Here is an 18,845-nt window from a genome sequence, read left to right on the forward strand (position 1 = left end):
AAAGGAAGGCCAGTTGTATAGCTTATATCTCCAGCATAACTGTTTTCAGCTGTGCTAACATAATTGCACAAGGGTTTTCAAGGGTTTTCTAATCATCCATTAGTCTTCTAAGGCGATTAGCAAACACAATGTACCATTAGAACACTGGAGTGATAGTTGATGGAAATGGGCCTCTATACACCTATGGAGATATTTCATTAGAAACCAGACGTTTCCACCTAGAATAGTCATTTACCACATTAACAATGTATAGAGTGTATTTCTGATTGATTTAATGTTATCTTCATTGAAAAAAACAATGCTTTTCTTTGAAAAATAAGGACATTTCTAAGTGATCCCAAACTTTTGAACGGTAGTGTATATATATATATATATATACTGTATATATATATATATATAATATACACGCTTTCTCAAGCTGATATTGGCTGAGTAAGCAGTAAGTTTTTTTTTGTTTTGTTTACTGGAATCTCCAAAAGGGATTATTCTCTGACGATCAACCCCTCGTCAGCACTTTACGCTCCAGCAAATTAAATGCATGCTTGATAAAACACAAAGGCTAAAAACGTCAACTTTTTCTTTCACTGTGGAAATTTGTGAAAGACGATTAACTGATTTTAAATCAATAAAAATGTGACCTATAGTTGTTTGTGTTCCGTTACAGATGTGCCTGGCTGTCCCTCTATATACCACCACAACGAGGGCTACCCAAACCCCCAGCACAGCAATGAAGGTAATGGGACTTTTATTGTGAAAAAACATTCATATTTGGATTGGATTCAATCTATTGTCATTGTACAGGTACAGAGGCAACTCAATGAATTCTCTACATTTAACCCATCCTTAGTCATTAAGGAGCAGTGGGCTGCAGTGAAGTGCCCGGGGAGCAACTGGGGGTTCAGTGACTTGCTCAAGGACACTTTGACTTGCAACTAATGGGGAGAGCGGGGATCAAACCGATGACCTTGGGGTTGCAGGACGACCCCCTTACCCCACTGAGCTACAGCCGCCCCCATATTCCACCCACCATGGGACTTTTATTGTAAAAAACATTCATATTCCACCAACTGTGGGGCTTTTATTGTGAAAAAATTCATATTCCACCCACCATGGGACTTTTATTGTGAAAAACATTCATATTCCACCAACCTTGCGGCTTTTATTGTGAAGAAATTCATATTCCACCCACCATGGGACTTTTATTGTGAAAAACATTCATATTCCACCAACCGTGGGGCTTTTATTGTGAAAACATTCATATTCCACCCACCATGGGACTTTTATTGTGAAAACATTCATATTTCACCCACCATGGGACTTTTATTGTGAAAACATTCATATTCCACCAACCGTGGGACTTTTATCGTGAAAACATACATATTCCACCAACCGTGGGACTTTTATTGTGAAAACATTCATATTTCACCCACCATGGGACTTTTATTGTGAAAAACATTCCTATTCCACCAACCATAGGACTTTTAATGTGAAAACATTCATATTTCACCCACCATAGGACTTTTAATGTGAAAACATTCATATTTCACCCACCATGGGACTTTTATTGTGAAAACATTCATATTTCACCGACCTTGGTTCGTGGTTTTCCAGTTTGCGGACTCGTCGTGATGTCAGTATTTCAGTTGCATGTTTCCAATCTGCTCTGCGATGCTTTATCTTCCTTGGTTAGAGCTCTGCGGTCATTGGCTAACCGGCGCCGAGTGTCCGTGTTTCCATTGGCTAACCAGCGCCGTGTGTATGTTTCCATTGGCAATGGCTCTTGCCTCACCGCCCCCCCGCCTCAAGAATCCCTGAATAAACATTACTCCTGGGGAAAAAAACACAGTATTTCCTCTACCAAAAAAAAAGAAAACAATCTTTCCCTTCACTCTCATTTTGTGTAATTCCACTTCTTCTCGTTCACCAGCCGACTTCGTGACTCCTAAATCTGTCACGATAATAACGGCCCTGAAAACGGGAGCAAAAGAAGTCGATTTTTAGAACGTTTCCAAACATAAAATTCTTTCCCTGTGACTAAAAGTGCTATTTTCTACTTTATTTTTGAAACAGAAAGCAAAAAGCCAAGCACACACTCCTCGGCTCAACGTTCCTCGGTGCGTGACCGGAGCCTCGTGGCGTTTCTTTCGGATCTTGGCCCGGATCCCGAATGAACAACCTCGCGGTGCTGAGTTCGAGGCCCCTTGAAACTAACACAACTCTCCCTTTGTCTCCCAGGCTATCTATTTGAAAATGACTCCCGTGTGGTTCCAGAGAAGTTTGAAGGTGAGCCAGCTGCACCCATACCCCCCCCCCCCCCCCCACTTGCATTCACTCAGAATGTAATTTGCCCACCGCAACCCACTTGGCGAGGTGTTGCTCAGGTGTCTCGAGTTTCTCTCCCACCGTGGTCCCGTGGGAGACGGCTGCACGGGGCCCTCGAGTCCCCGGCAGCTCGGTTAAGAGGGCTTCGACTCCCGTGTCACGGTGGGAAGAGAGACCCCCCCCCCCACACACACACACACACACACGACCCAACCCCCGTGTGGTGGAGGTGTTGCTGGTGATTGACGCCAGATTGGGAGTAGAGCCCGAGGGCGTCGGCGCCGGCGGTGACCAGCGAAGTGTGCGAGTTCTTTGAGGACCAGCAGCGTTAAGTAACCGAGCTGAGCGTCTCACGTTCCGTCACTCGTGTACCACGGATCCGGTGGCGGGTAAACAACCCACAACCAATCAGTGTCCACTTACCTGCAGGAGGCAATCGCTCGGTTTTATTTTCATCACAGTATTTTTTTAAATATTTCCTATGTCCTATTTCCATGCCCTTTTTTTATCGGTCCATTTGATAAGCGGTAGTTAATAACCATTTGATTCGGTTTACGTCACTATATGCAAACATGAGCGATCCAGATTAGAGGAGCTCACGATGTTTTGGCCCCACTGAGGCAGAGAGTTCCTCCAGCTGGTCAAAATGTCCTCGTTGGTCAAATAAGAAGCGTTTTAACCCCGATGTAAAGACGCAGATTGAAGTGCACAACACGTATCCAACAATAACTTTGTGTCAACGACAAGTGAAGCTCCAGAGACGCTCGAGTCCATCTCGACATTCGTGATCACGTGTTCCATGAAATGACGTCCGGCCTCGTCTCCTCCTCCCAGGTGAGGTGAAGCAGGAAGGGGGAGGAGTTTTTCGCGAGGGCGCACCTTACCAGCGCCGTGGCTCTTTGCAGCTCTGGCAGTTCCTGGTGGCCCTGCTGGACGACCCGGGTAACGTCCACTTCATCGCCTGGACCGGCCGCGGCATGGAGTTCAAGCTCATCGAGCCGGAAGAGGTTAGTCCGGAAACCATCTTTTAAGTGTAAATTTTTTTGGATTTGAGAAATGTAGACTTTCTTTGATTAATCACAGCATTTAACTTTTATGGAGACTTTTTAATGTGACTTCTGAAGCGGGCGTCTTTAGGCCCGGGTGCATGTGTGTCGTGTCCAACAACATAACGTTAATCTTCAGCCTCTTTTTATCAAACCTGTCTTCCCATCATCTCAGAGGGACGGCGCTTTAAAAAGCACCGGCACCCCTGAAGTGTCGATAGAGATCACGACGTCGATATGAATCTGACGAGGGAGTTGTTCTTCGAATGATTTTGACGTTAGCCGGCTTTTTAGGCGCTACCTAGATTAGAAGAAGAGATTTAGAAGTGAGATTCGGCCACTTTCCTCTCGGGTGTATTCTGTTATCCGTATTCCATTAGTCCCACATTCATTATTCAACACGGCAAACGCTGGCTTGATAAATGAAGGACGAGCGCATTGCACCATCACCCTGAACCCCCCCCCCCCCGTTGTCCCCCGCCTCTTCACGTTGTCGTTGAGTCATTTTTATACATATATATTGTTGTTTTCTCTCGGCGACGTTTAAATCAAGCAACTTGATTGGACGAAGCAAACAGCGTCCGTTTGGGTGGGTCCTCGCCCGGAGAGGTCTATACTGTGTTTTCCATTATCTTCTCACTGTACATTAAAAATGAATGAGGGGTAAGAGTTTTACAAGAGCAATTAGGGCTGAGAGCACACTCAGAGATCAAACAGGGCTGCTGGCTGGATGGCCACAGTGGGATACAACCTGTCTCCTCCTGAGTCATGAATCTCAGTGCCCCCCCCCCCCACCCCTCTCTCCCCTCCCCGCTTTACGCTTCCCTCCACCATCTGGGATGTTTGTCAACACGAAGCCGGTTCCCTGTTTGATTGACTTCCCTTTTCGGCGCTCGTCTCCCATCAAGAGTTCGAGGCCCCCGTCGTCACGCCGAGAGTTCAACGTCGGGTCGCGAGTGTGTTTCACGACGACCAGCCGCGCCTCTGAGTTCCCCGTGAACACTGTGGGACACTGGTTGCATTCAAGTGGTCATGGGTTACATAAAAATGAAGTGAATCCACATGTGGGGGGAGGGGGGGGGGGGACTCACCCCTAGATGTTGGCGTGTTGACGCCGTGGAGTTGAGAGCCAGAGAGAGGAGGCGTTGGCTTGCCACAGACGACCCCCTAGTGGTCACGCAGGGGAAATACACACAAGCTGTCTAAAATGTGATTTCTTTGGGGGTGGGGGGATATTCAATTCTGGATTTTAAAATGCTGACGGCGACGCTTTTCTTTTGTTGACGTGTCATATGAGAAGGGCTGTGTCCGAAAGCCCTTCAAACGCATGCAAATCACCACTCTCCTTTAAAAGACAAAATGAGCCTCACCAAAGCTGGACTGAGCCAGGAGTGTAACCACAGACATTTCCTCCCCCCCCCCCCCGGCTCAGGTTGCCCGGCTGTGGGGCATGCAGAAGAACCGTCCGGCCATGAACTACGACAAGCTCAGTCGCTCCCTGCGCTACTACTATGAGAAGGGAATCATGCAGAAGGTACAACACGCAACAATCATGTGTCCTTGTTCTGAGATGATGTCATCTTAAAGTTGTGCAGATGTTAGGGGCCATGCTATGTCTTTCCTGTGTGTGTTTATAATAACTGTAGCAGGTTCACTTCAAATGTGTTTTTAAAGGATAAATTGCTAAAGTCATCTTCCATATGTATTCATAGTATCATAACTAGATAACTGGTACCACTTTAGTATAGCATGCTTTTCTAAAGAGTATATATATATATATATATCTGTAACTAATGGCTTTTAGTCATTTACTCATCAGTTATAAGTCATTTTGGGTTTCCTGGTTGTAAATTATCCATTTGGTGAAGTGTTGGCACAGCTGGGTATTTACAGCAACGCACCAAGAATATAAATGTCTGCCATAAAAGTGTAGTATATATACAAAAAGGTGCGATAAAAGTCTTATTGTATAGTATGCCATTATCGTTATAATTATTAGTATTAGTCCTATTATTAGTATTATATATAACGCCATATTATTATCATTATTATATATAAAGCCATATAATAATTATTATTATTATATATAAAGCTGTATTATTATTATTATATATATAAAGCCATATTATTATTTTACACCTTTATTTAACCAGGTGAATCCCTTTAAGATAAAAAACACAAGAAACACATAGGAACAAAAAAATAAAAACAGACCAAATTAAAAGAAACTAAAAGACATAAAGAGACATAACTACGTTTATTTAAGAAATATTGTCATTTTTGGGAACCAGCCTCCATTTCTTTCATAGTAAAGTGCTTATAAGCAACTGTAAGAGACACAGCGCTAAATGCACTTGTTCATATATTCATTCATATATATATATATATATGTATTCCCTGTGACTCCAGCCGCTCCCTCTCCCTCTCCAGGTGGCCGGTGAACGCTACGTTTACAAGTTTGTGTGCGAGCCCGAGGCGCTCATCTCTCTGGCCTTCCCCGACAATCAGCGGCCCAGCCTGAAGGCCGAGTTCGAGCGCTACGTCAACGAGGAGGACACGGTGCCCCTGTCCCACCTGGACGAAGGCGGGCCCTACGCCACGGAACAAGCCCCCCAAAACATGGGCCCCCAGCCCTACTCCAAAGGCTACATGTACTAAAGCCACCCCCCCCTCCCTCCCCCTTCCTTCCCTCCTTCCTTTCTTCCACCTTCAGAAAATCTTCCCGTCGTACTGACCCATCATCATACACACCCTGAAAGCCCATGCACCTCTTGCACATGCCCACCCCATCCACTTGTATATAAGGCTATGGCGTTTTTTTGTTTTAAATTAATCTCATCATTTGGGATTTTTTGTTTTGTTTTGTTATGTTTTTAAGAGCTGCATTCTACTCACATCGGAGGCCTATTTGATCCATAAACATGACTGTGGTTGGAGAGATTGCGTAATAAATACCCATAATAATACACACATGGAAATCGAGCCTATTCTTTCCTGTTTTTATGTGATGAGGCACTAAAAGGTTTTCTATAAACAATACATTCTTTATACCATACTAAGTTGAGAAAATGTCATTGTATAGTTTGTATAGTATATAATTTATAGTATTTCTAAAAAGTTCTGTATACTATGTCTAAAAAAAATGGCTGTAGTATATTAAATTAATGAATGCAGAAAAGAATCATAGTATTGTATGTATTAAAAAAAAGTGTTGGGTGTTTACGGCATAAAAAGTCATAACATGGTTCGTCCAAAAAGTCACTTTATGGTATTTCAAAAGAAAAGAACAAAAGGCGAATAGTAGAATAAATGTTCCCTAAATTTATTTATAAAAAGTAGATTTTTGATGGGCCAAATGTAAACATGTACACTACCGTTCAAAAGTTTGGGATCACCCAGACAATTTCGTGTCTTCCATGAAAAATCACACTTTTATTTATCAAATGAATATAAAATATAGTCAAGACATTGACAAGGTTAAAAATAATGATTAATATTTGAAGTATTAATTTTGTTCTACAAACTTCAAGCTCAAAGGAAGGCCAGTTGTATAGCTTATATCACCAGCATAACTGTTTTCAGCTGTGCTAACATAATTGCACAAGGGTTTTCTAATCAGATATTAGTCTTCTAAGGCAGGGATTCCCAAAGTGTGGTGCGCGCACCCCTGGGGGTGCGCGAGCTGTCTCTAGGGGGTGCGCGAGAGGAAAAATGTAATGGCGGTCTAATGGTGTAATAATTAATATTAAACATTCTCAGGGCTCTCAAGTGTCACGCATTGAGCGTGAGACTCAGTGGCGTCCCTAGGCTAAAATTAGCCCCGAATGTTAATTTAAAATAAAAAAGATTTGGCACACAAGTGGTTAACACCTCCAGGTCGCACGTGACGTCATTCACCCAAAGCAGCGGAGTCAGACTGGCAGCAGGCGCACGTAACAGCAAGCTTCTGTCTGAGAGTGTTTCTATGTCTACAAATTTCGCTGCTTCACTCCTCTGGGCTAAGCCCAGCGCCGCCGCTCCCATAACGCGCATCGCTCTGCCGTGTTACGCGCTGACACATCCGCGCACACAGGTGAGCACACTCTCACTAGCACCCCCCCCTCCCCCGTCAACAACTCTTCTCGGAGCGGAAAAAAAGAAAAAGTGTGGGGGATTGGGGGTGCGTGAACCCGGTCGGGATGTAGAAGGGGGTGCGTGGCCTAAAAAGTTTGAGAACCCCTGTTCTAAGGCGATGATCAAACACAATGTACCATTAGAACACTGGAGTGATAGTTGATGGAAATGGGCCTCGATACACCTATGGAGATATTTCATTAGAAACCAGACACTTCCACCTAGAATAGTCATTTACCACATTAACAATGTAGAGTGTATTTCTGATTAATTTAATGTTATCTTTATTGAAAAAAAGTGCTTTTCTTTGAAAAATAGTCATTTCTAAGTGATCCCAAACTTTTGAACGGTAGTGTAAATAACTACAGCAAAAACAAAACTGTGGCCTTACCTGGATGAAAATGTCGTATTTAGTTTATCATTGAAAATTCCCCCAAATAAACAAAACCTCTTTGTCCTCTAACTGCAAACCACAAACCTTAGAGCCCTTTTTGTTTTTGCATTAAAGTACCAAATTTAAATACGGAAATACATTATTGTACTTTCATGATCAGTGTTTGCTTTGATTGGCATGAGTAGTTTTTATGATATTTTATAAGCTGCTCATTATTCCCTCTCTAACATCACACTGCTGGGGAATCATCCCCTTCAAATTGTCTATTTAAGTTTGCAGCCATTGCTTAAAAATACAGAGCGTCAATTTCTGAGTTTCTTCAGTCGATGCTCGTTTCCCGTAAATCATCATTTCTTTAACGCTTAGCACACACATTGAATCAATACTCCATTAGGAGGCAGCAACGAATAAAAACGCATACAGAGTTTATCGGCAATCACGAAAAACTATTCTTTATCATTACAAAATATGTGGAATATATTCAGTCGACATAACAAGGCCGGAAAACGGATTACTCTAGAATATCACATGTCAAAAAACAAATAGATGGAGGTTGAAGCGGATCATCCAGGTTTGGCCAAACAACCAAATGAAATGTCTCGGTCGCTCTTCCCAGTTGGCCCAGTACGGCCGACCGGTCCACCAGACCGTCAGCGGCGCCTGAACGCGCGGGAGATCCTCCAGGCGTTGGGCTCCTCGTAGCGGTTGTAGAGCGGCTCCAGTTTCTGCTGCCGCTTCTGCCGGCTGAGGCGCGTCGGGTCGCCGACTCGGTAGAAGGCCGGCGCGAACTCCACCAGCCAGCGCGGGTCGATGGTGGTCACCTCCCGCATGTACTCCTTGGTGGTCAGCACCAGCTCGTGGTACACCAGCCTGAGGGACCAGGGAAACACAGCCGTGAAGCATCGGGACCGCCTGCCGCTCATTGGGCCACCATCACGCCGCGTCTCCTGCTTCTTCTCTTGATACTGAATATATTTTGGGGTCTGGACTGTTTAAAAAATCCACGAGGGCTCTTGTGTTGCCCAGAAAGATAATACAGTTTCCTAGAGAACATTTAATGGATTTAATAGAGCAGGTTCTCAATTTATTTTTGTGATGTCAACCGTGAAATATTTGTATTTATTTCTTCTTCTTCTTAATTATTATAATTATTATTATTATAATTATTATTATAAAAATAATAATAATAATTATTATTAATTATTTTACCCCTGACCAGTGCAAAGCATTTTGGGTTGAAACAAAGATTTAATACACAGCATTTTTAATATAATATATAATATATACAATTCAGTTTATGAACTTTCATTTATATTTTATTGAATATTTATTAAATAACTATTTTCAAAGGCTTTTTTAATGGATGCTCATTTTGAATATACCTAAAACAAATCTCACGTACCCCCTAGAGGGCCTTCACGTACCCCCATTTGAGAACCAGTGTATTAGAGTGTAACGAGCAGAATATTCAGTGCTACTTATGCAGTTCTAGTCACAAATTACTTTCAGGATTTAAAAGTCAAAACATAGTAAAAAGTGCCCATCGCAGTTCAGAACCCAAACATGTTATAACTACAATAAATGCTCAAATTATTGTTGCAACATTTTGAAGTTTTACTTCATATTCTGTACATCAATTGAAGAAGCCTCACCACTCGGGCTGCCGGTTGAAGAGCGTGCTGGACGGGTGGAGGTACACCACCTGCTGGTCGATCAGGGTGCGGTACCCGTCGTGCGGGTGCTTCCTGGCTGAGTTCCTGAAGAAGCCGCTGCAGATGGCCTTCTGGACCCGCATCGTCGCGGGGCCGCAAGTCAACACGTCCAGCTTGTGTCTGGAGGAATAATTAGTGTCGTTAAATTATGTCAGCCTCAACTCAAAATGTGTTTCCCCCCCCCCCCACTAGACATCATGTTGGCCTCAAGTTAAATGCTGTGTGTGTTTCTCCTTCGGCTCTGGCCCACATGTACACACATTGCTTCAGATGTTTACGGCTCCAGTGATTCCTCCGAGGTCAGCGTGACACGTGTTTTCATTCTCAACAATTGCAACAAGGGCAACGCGGTGGAGCTTCACGCGTCCTACCTGTCCATGATGCTCAGCATCTGCTTGCGGATGTCCTGAGCTCTCTTCAGGGAGCGGGCCTGGATGAAGTTCTCGAAACACCAGGGGTTGGAGAACTTGTTGTTCTTCCAGGAGTTGTACACCGCCAGCAGCGTCAGGTGGTCGCCCTCCGGCTGGAAGAACTTTGTCTTCTTCTGGTCCGCCAAAGTCTGTTTGTCCTGAGCGACGGAAGAGGAGCGTTGCATCTCGCGTCTCTTGTCGGTTCACAGAAGGTTTAACCGAGGTGTCGCTGTGCGCCACAAACCTTGGGCCTGTAGAAGATGTTCTGCACCGACAGCATGGACACGATGGTCAGCATCTCCTCGCTGCAGCCCAGGTGGACGGACATGATCAGCATCTTGCACAACATGGGCTCCAGGGGGAACTCGGCCATCTGAACCACGCAGACGGGTGCGAGTCAGACGCGAATCGGACGAACACGGCGAAGGTCAGAACACACGGTGCACAGATCATACGAGTAAAGGAAGCCGCGGCGTGCACCGGGCGTCCCCGTCCTCCTCACCCTTCTGCCCAGCCGCGTGAGCAGGCCTTCGTCGTCCAGGGAGCCCAGAGTGTAGAGCTGCTCCATGGCGATGATCAGGGTCTCCATGGGAGGGGCGTCCATGAAGTCGAAGGACAGCAGGTCGTTGATGCCCATCGCCTGCGTGGAAAAGAAAACAAATTGTCTAGAAAAACTACACAAACTAGAACGGGCACTCGGTAGAGCGCATACCTTCGCATATCACAAGATTGGGCATTGAATTATGAACATTTTGGCATTAGTTGCATGCCAATTGGATAAAAATTGACCGCGCTAGCTATGGTAAAAAGAAGATTTTGACCTTTTCATGACTTTGACCTTGACCTTTGACCCGGTCGATCCCAAAATCTAATCAAATGGTCCCCGGATAATAACCAATCGTCCCACCAAATTTCATGCGATTCGGTTTAATACTTTTTGACTTGTGTGAATAACACGCACGCATACAAATACACGGCGATCAAAACATTACCTTCCGCATTTTCAATGCGAAGGTAATAACCGGACAATGAAGGCGTGATTTAAATCTTCCACGTCGTCACGTACCGCGGGGCGAGGCCCTCGCAGCCAGAGAGACTCCGGGAGTCGGTGCGTTACCTTCAGGGACAGCACGGTGCTGGCCAGGCTGGTCCTCTGGATCTCGGGCACGTTGGTGGTCAACATCTCGTCCCTGTAGGCCCTCTCCGTGTAGAGCCGGTAACACTTCCCGGGGCCCGTTCGGCCGGCTCGACCGGCCCTCTGCTTGGCCTGGGCCTGAAAAGGCGTTCCGGGAGGACCCTTTGTGTTAGGGCGGGTCGTACGATGGGCAGTGGAGGAACTCTTGCATTCTGATATGTTGCGTTCACTAAAACAGGAGATCCGGTCTCGTTTGTGTCTGAGACATCAAAGCCTCATCTCATCTTATAGCAAAAACAATGCCAGTGTTTCAACTCCCATTATATCAGGGGGGCTATTTTTTGTTTTCAGCGATCACATTTAAAGCCTGACAGTTCAGGTATTTGCGGGTCAAGACAGACATCCGCAACAGGCTGCAAGGAGACCATCTTGGCGGATCTCAATGAATGGGCCAGATGTTTTCCGACTTCCCATATCGAGAGACTTTGGACGTGTTCCATGAAAAGCCAAGAACAATCCACTGCAGGGACAAAACGTGCACACTTTGTGGTCGCCCCCCCCCCTCTGAAGCTGTAAACCTCGGGGGGAGACACTGAATGTCCATCCCAACGTTGAGGCTACCTGTGATATGGGCGTCACCACCAGCTGGTCGATGCCCGTCTTGTTGTTATACACGATCTGTTTCACGAAGCCGGGGTCCACCACGTAGTAGACGCCGTTGATGGTGAGCGACGTCTCGGCAATGTTGGTGGCGATGATGACCTGGTGGCGCCCGAGAGGATCAGACATGTATCAACCCTTTTTAGATCTAATTAAAACGAATTGAAAGAAGAAGAATCTCAACAACAACAAAAAAAGGTAAATATATTTAAATCATATCGAAGAGCGGCTCGCCACCTTTCTGCTGCCCGGGGGCGCCGGGTCGAAGATCCTGGTCTGCATCTCGCTGGGCAGGGCGGAGTAAACCGGCAGAATGATGAGTTCAGGGACATCCGGCCCCAGCGACTTCATCCTGTCGTACAGGATCTCACAGGCCGTGTCGATCTCTTCCTGGCCCGTCAGGAACACCAAGACGTCACCTGCACACACACACACACACACACGGGGGCATTTGGTCACATGCGAGATCATTTCAATCACTCCCCCCCCCACAGAGACACGTGTTGAGGTTTCTTGTACACCAGCGTACCCGGAGGCTCGGTCAGGTGGATCTGCATGACCGTGATGAGGCCGGCGTCCAGGTAGTCCGTCTCGGGCTCTTTGCAGTACAGGACCTCCACTGGGAAAGCTCTCCCTGGGATGGTGAAGATGGGCGCCTCGCAGAAATACTGGGAGAACTTCACGGCGTCCAGCGTGGCCGAGGACACGATCAGCTTCATGTCTTTGCGCTTCTGTATCGTCTAAAAGGAGACAGAGGAAGTTACGGTGTGTGGAGAAAAAAAAAAGCGTCGTTCATATTCCTCAAAGGGGATGGCGTGAAATAAATAACATAATTTTAAAAACCTTCTTGAGAAGTCCGAAGAGCACGTCGGTGTGGATGGTCCTCTCGTGGGCCTCATCGAGCATGATGAGGGAATAGAGGCTCATGTCGGCGTCCAGCAGACACTCCCTCTGCAGCATCCCGTGCGTCATGTACTTGATCACCGTCTCGGTGCTGGTGCAGTCCTCGAAGCGGATGGTGTAACCCACCTGAAGTTTTTTAAAAAAGAAAGAAGATCCAACGCACGTTACAGGAAGGAGGGAGGACAGGTTTTGGATTCTCTCTGGTCCAGATGAAGGAGATCCCTCACCTCTTGACCCAGACGGCAGCCGTACTCCTCGGCGACTCGCTTGGCCACGGACATGGCGGCCACGCGGCGGGGCTGCGTGCAGCCGATCTTCCCCCTGGCGGTGTAGCCCGCCTCCGCCAGGTACTGAGTGATCTGAGTGGTCTTACCGGACCCCGTCTCTCCCACGACGATCAAGATCTGGTTGTCGTGGACGGCCTGCGGAGAGAGAACGGATTCGTTGGAGACGGAGATCTGCAGCTCTATCGGCACCTTCAAAAATAATCTCAATCTCAGTTAACAGCTGGTCACCGGTGTACTTAAGGAGCAACATTATTACGGCTCGTATTACTTACTTTTAATGTTTTTATTCCTTACTTTTAAAGTGCTGTACTGTAGCTTTGCATTGTGTGTATTTCTTACCACATGTACTGTTAAAGTGCCTCTTATCCTGTACTGTTTGTTATTGTTTTATGTTTGTTATGGTTTTATATTTGTTATTGTTTCTCAAGGGACTACAGATGCAAATTAGCTGTAGCTACAATCTGTGACATTTATGTTTTAACTGTACATGGACCCTAATAATAATAATAATAATAATAATAACAACAATAAATGACGGGACGTTAAAGTGTGTTGATGGACATGATGGAGGCTGTGACGCGGGTCGGTGTCCGTCTGGAGAAGTGAGTCGGGTTCATTCAAAGCCTCGCAGAGATTTCACCTGATCTGAGTTTTCGTCTTAAATATTATAATTTAAAGAAGAAAAGACCTTTTGATGTTATTGATGTGGAAAATATAAGTACAGATTTTTATATTGTTATTGATGCTTTGCATTCTATGCATCATATCGTTATTTACAAATTTAGTGTGTTTACTTATTAAAGACTTTTTTTTAAATTGGACTTCTTTCCCAGTTTGTAATGCTCCTTCTGCGTCTATTTCCATATCATAAAGCAGATTGTGTTGCCTTTCATGTACGAAAAGTGGTAAACAAATAGTGTGTTATTTATTATAATAAATATATTATTTGTTATCATTACATTCCCAACATTGACCGTAAAGGGAAACACTTCAGGAGAAAAGCGAAAACATTAGATTAATAAATATCACGATGAAACTTCCCACAGTTGAGCTACTTACATTAAAACAATTATTTTTGTATTACAAGTTTTCTGAAATTGTATATTTAAATATGCAAAAGAGGCATTATCTGATGCTACCTTTTAGTGAATTAAGGAGAAATCTAAAATATCTATAAATCTCTACAAAGCAGTGGAGCAAACAGCTCAATGTGTAATCTGGATGTTTCTTTCCCCCACGAGTCTTCAAAACAGACGTGTTACAAATGAAAAACATCCCAAAACTGACCCGTGAGTGTCTTCGTGCCACGGACTGTACCTGAACCAGCTGGTCCTTGAGCTTGAAAATGGGCAACATCTCTCTCTGCTGCAGGATGGAGAGTTCGGTCCTCTGGCCGTACGACGCCTGGTTCCCTCCGAAGGCGGACCGTTTCCACGCCGGCAGATCGGCCGGCAAGGCGCCGAGGCCCCTCAGGTTGGCGGCAATCTGCCTCCCTTCATCTGCACGACAGAGGAACAGGACCGGCGTTAGGCTTCCTGCAAGATCCCCTCCGATTAGTTTGAATCGAGATGAACTGCGGCAATAACGAGTCCGTTATCCCGAGGAGCCGTTGTCGTGTCGCGCTCGGAGTCGGGAGGTCGCGAACTTGTAAAAACCTCCCGCCATCCCCTCGGGCCGCGGAAGGCCGAGTCCCATTGCATTACGAGTCAGCCTGCCGGGGCGACCTCATGGGGAAGCGAGATAACCATCTCCAGCCGTGCCCACGGTAACAATGTAACAGTGTAATGGGCCTGGCACAAGCCCGGCGGTTCCATTTCATTTTAAATCTCTGACACGTGACATATTGATTGATTTTGCCCTTGAATTGAGTTTCCGGGTGAACGATTGTTCCGGCCGACGCGGCGCACGGCCGAGCGGGTCCCTTACAGTCGGGCATCGGGTCGATCCAGTTCTTGTGGATCCCGGTGGGGATGGAGTCCATCTCGACTGCACGGGCCGTCTGCTTCAGCTCCCTCCTCTCCTTGGACAGGGCGCTCTGCATCATGGCGGCTTGGGAGAGCGAGCCGTCTGGGTTCTGATGGGCAGAGGGAAAACAGCTGTAGAAACAAATGTTACCAAAGTTCTTCTACGGAACTATATCTGAACCTAATGCATCCATTTTGGGGATTATTTTTGGCTGCGTTAATGCCGATGACATTATTTTAACAAAATAAAAAAATGGAAGGATGTAATGTAATAATAAGTCTATAATAAACGGCCAAAACACAAACTCTCAAACTGTTACGCACAAACATTTCCCTATTAAAACCCAAATTGTTCTAAACCCGCGGCCATTATCAGAATAAATTGATGCATTCTAATACATTAGGCTTCAAACTGAGAGCCGTGGCTTCAAAATTTTATTTATTACTATTTTACTCCATATTGAGACATCTTCTCATTTGCCCTATAAAAATTCCATTTAAAATCAATGCTTTCTATAATGAGTCCCAAACTGTATCCCCCCCCCCTCCACACACACACACACACACACACACACACACACACACACACACACACACACACACACACACACACACACACACACACACACACACACACACACACACACACACACACACACACACACACACACACACACACACACACAAAAGGGGCTAAGTCCATTGATATCTTAGCGTGCTATTGAGGTGTTATGCTGGTTATTATAAGATGCAACTCATTCATATATTGTTTGACATGTATTGAATACCTTCACGATCTTCACCGGGCTCATGTTGGTGCTGAACTTGGTCTGTCCCCTCAGGAACGGCGGCTCCTCTTCGACCAGATCGATCTCCAACTCTTCATCTGTGGAGCGGACCGTTAGCGAGGAGGCGTCCCTCTGCAGCGCCGCGTTCACGGAGAAGCGTGAGAAAAGGGGGAGAGCTTTACCTTCATCGTCATCCATCTTGGGAAGGATTCCCGTCTGCTCGTCGAATTCTGGGAACTCTTCTTTGGGGAGCACGTTGGCGGCGATCATCTAAACGGGACGGCATTTATTTATTTTGAAACTGCCACGGAAGACGTCACTAGTCACACCTAATCGACACCTCGGATGAATGAATACCTGTTTGATTTCCCATTTTTCGAGGTCGGTGATCTTGGCGAGCCGTTTGCGCTCCAGCGGGTTCTCCTCTACTTCCACCAAGCTGGCTTCAACGGGGCGGTCCGGGTTCCTCATGGCTTCCTCTCCGGTGTCCAGGTTCCTCCTCCGGTTGGGGTTCAGGTCCTCCCCCGTCTCCTGGTCCACATCCTGGCAACGTGTACACCAGTGATCACTTATTTCTGGCCAAAATGTAAAGGAAACTAAATACCATATTAGATGCGATTCAAAGTGCTTTCTGCTATTTCATGTGTGCATTAGTTTAACGGTGACATGAGTTGTGCTTTTTAACTTCTTATTGCCGAAAAAAAAGGGAACAGTGCATCATTTACGATTCACCTTCGTGACGAACTCATGACCAGCGAGTCATTCGGTATCGTGTACCAACCGTTTCCTTCACGGTGAACCATTCCTCAGGATTCCTGAAGGTGAAGCGTACAAACCACATTTCCCTCTGACCTTTTATACGAAACTCACCTTCATGCTGAGGCTGGCTTTGGTTCCGGTGAAGGACAGAACTTTGACCTTCACCTTCTGGCCTTTGGTGACCACGTCCGCCACGTTTGCTATGCGGCCTTCTTTGCGTAACTCGGAGATGTGCACCAGGCCCTCGAAGCGCTTCCTGCGGACAGTTGGCACACTAAAGGTCAGCATCCAGATGCAATCACCATAACAACGTGACAGGCTGGAAGAATAACTCATCTGAATGCAGCACATCATGCATTCTAGTGGATGACAATTGACGTTTAACAACAGGGAGACCTGCAGCCATTCTCTCCGTCCATTATGAGTATCCACGCGAAGAAGAAGCAGGATTTAAAGAAACATCCCTCTCATTGCAAAGACTCCCTGAGCGGACTGACCTGAGGCCCTCCAGCTGCACAAAACAGCCAAACTGCATCAGGCTGCTGATCTTGCCGTTGTAGACGTCGCCCACGACGGGCTCCTCCGGCGGAGGCCGATCCACAAGTCGATCCCGCCGGCGGTCAGAGTCTCTCTCATCCTTCTTGTTGTCGTTGTCGGTGGTGCTGTGGTTGTTGTTGGCGGCGTTGTTGGCGTCTCTGCGAGGGCTCGGTGGATGGTCGCTCCAGCGTGACACCCGTTTCTTGTTGTCGTTGTCGGGGTTGTTATTGTTGTTGGTGGCGTTATTGTTGCCGCCGTCTCTGCGAGGGCTTGGCGGATGGTCGCTCCAGCGCGACACCCGTTTCCTTTTGTGCGCGGGGTTCGTGTCTCCGTCTCGATCTCTTGATCTGGAGCGAGAGCGACTTCGCCGGCGTCCGGTCTGTCTGTCTGCGTCTCGACTTCTGGGACCGTCCAAATTCCTGGCGGCCCTGAGGAGCAGACGAGGAGAGAAAAGAGTTATAAAGAGACGATTCGATTACAAATATATCATAAACTTTAACATTTTCCAAACAACAGTCACACTTTTCGAACAAAACGTGTACCCATCATCAGAGCTCGTTCCACAGAAATTAGGCATCAGCATCTCCAGCTCCTTCATGGCTGCTGCTGCCACCTGCGCGTCGTCTTTTTCTGGGTGGCATGGTGGAATCTGAAGGAGGGGATAATAATGAGTTACAACCGCTCCATAACGCCTGAAATATTATGTATTTCTGACGAGTTCCATTTTCTGTTATAGAGAATACTAATAACAATGTCTTACTCTCCACGCAGGATCATCTGGTTTACATAAAGCTGGGTACTTGTCTTTCAGTAGGTCCTTTCCACTCTTTGGCTTCACCTCTGACTCATGAGCAGCAGAGAAGGTAACGTTTAACAGAATATATATAGTTGTTGTACAGTGTATTAGTATATAAACATATCAGAAAGGTTACCTGTAATTGTGGATGCTGAGGGTCGCATAGTATTAATAAGTCTGAATAGATTACCAATAAAGGTGTCCTGAAACAAGAAATGTGGATTTAAATGCAAAGCAGTAATAATAAACACGTACATTAGGTGTGTGACGCAGCTCACTTACCGTAAAGTCGGCTCCATTCTCAGAAAGAGTCGCTTTGAATCCATCACACGTTGGGTGCCTCTCGGCCAGATTGATGATGAATTCAGCTGCAAAACATCAACCGGCGTTACGTTACTCGCGCTGACAGCAAAACAACCCTGACGTCAGTGGAGGAAAAAGTGACGTCACATTACCCAGATCCTTCTCGCTAAATCCCAGGTGATTCTCCAGCTCCGTGCACACCTTCGACACCAGGGATAAATACTCGAGACGTTGTATTTCTTCCGAATCAGCCATTTCTCTCGTTTGTTGTTTTCTTACCAGGAAGTGGTTTCTACTTCTCCTTCTTCCGTTGGAGCTGTGAACGCGCGTGTTGCAGCGCTGCTGCCCCCTGGCGGTCAGCAGGCAGATGACAGTAATACAGGTGAGAACCGTTAGTGGAGTGGAACTTGTACACCCGGCTAAGTACTGTGCAATACAAGGTTTTTGTACTTCCCCCTATAATGCGACAATAAACTTCCACTCCACATTTATTTAATTAATATTGTATTATTTTCATCGATTATGAAGCATTATTATGGATTTAGCTGGGTATCTTAGAATTTTGTAATTTCAGAATTCTGATTCTTGTATTCCCGTATACAAGAATCAGGATACCCGTATTCTGAAACGGGCCATTGTGCATGAGTGCGTTGTGAATACTTTTGCATGCATGACATTTTCTCATAACAGGTTTTATTTATACATTTTGAATGCAG

At 45.9% G+C, this 18,845-nt stretch overlaps 2 protein-coding genes across 4 annotated transcripts in view; one reads left to right on the forward strand and one right to left on the reverse strand.

Annotated features, from left to right (window-relative positions):
• etv4 (ETS variant transcription factor 4) overlaps positions 1–6,338 on the forward strand; it is a 36,890-nt gene extending 30,552 nt beyond the window's left edge. For both annotated transcript variants that reach the window (XM_056429435.1, XM_056429436.1), the window contains 5 exons: positions 665–733; positions 2,236–2,283; positions 3,157–3,329; positions 4,801–4,902; positions 5,799–6,338. In XM_056429435.1, coding sequence (XP_056285410.1) covers positions 665–733; positions 2,236–2,283; positions 3,157–3,329; positions 4,801–4,902; positions 5,799–6,026 — 620 coding nt within the window. In that variant the 3' untranslated portion in view covers positions 6,027–6,338. The remainder of the gene's footprint in view (positions 1–664; positions 734–2,235; positions 2,284–3,156; positions 3,330–4,800; positions 4,903–5,798) is intronic.
• Positions 6,339–6,674: 336 nt separating this feature from the next.
• Positions 6,675–18,393, reverse strand: LOC130203348 (ATP-dependent RNA helicase DHX8). Of its 2 annotated transcripts, XM_056429433.1 has the most exons (23): positions 18,282–18,393; positions 18,109–18,194; positions 17,963–18,029; positions 17,791–17,870; positions 17,573–17,679; positions 16,991–17,458; positions 16,605–16,749; positions 16,092–16,277; positions 15,917–16,004; positions 15,735–15,832; positions 14,909–15,056; positions 14,300–14,481; positions 12,923–13,117; positions 12,636–12,821; positions 12,322–12,532; positions 12,030–12,211; positions 11,754–11,894; positions 11,115–11,270; positions 10,500–10,637; positions 10,242–10,370; positions 9,959–10,155; positions 9,528–9,707; positions 6,675–8,745 (listed from the first exon to the last, which is right to left on the reverse strand). In XM_056429433.1, exons 1-23 carry the CDS (start codon positions 18,382–18,384, stop codon positions 8,526–8,528), a joined length of 3,693 nt encoding a protein of 1,230 aa, XP_056285408.1. In that variant the 5' UTR covers positions 18,385–18,393; the 3' UTR covers positions 6,675–8,525. The 2 variants fall into 2 exon arrangements, with proteins under 2 accessions (XP_056285408.1, XP_056285409.1); XM_056429434.1 differs by lacking the exons at positions 15,917–16,004; positions 16,092–16,277; positions 16,605–16,749; ... (4 more) ...; positions 18,109–18,194; positions 18,282–18,393 and having other exon boundaries at positions 14,909–15,078; positions 15,735–15,824.
• Positions 18,394–18,845: the final 452 nt, after the last annotated feature.

Source organism: Pseudoliparis swirei, chromosome 13 (genome assembly GCF_029220125.1).
Source record: "Pseudoliparis swirei isolate HS2019 ecotype Mariana Trench chromosome 13, NWPU_hadal_v1, whole genome shotgun sequence".
Lineage (NCBI taxonomy): Eukaryota > Metazoa > Chordata > Actinopteri > Perciformes > Liparidae > Pseudoliparis > Pseudoliparis swirei.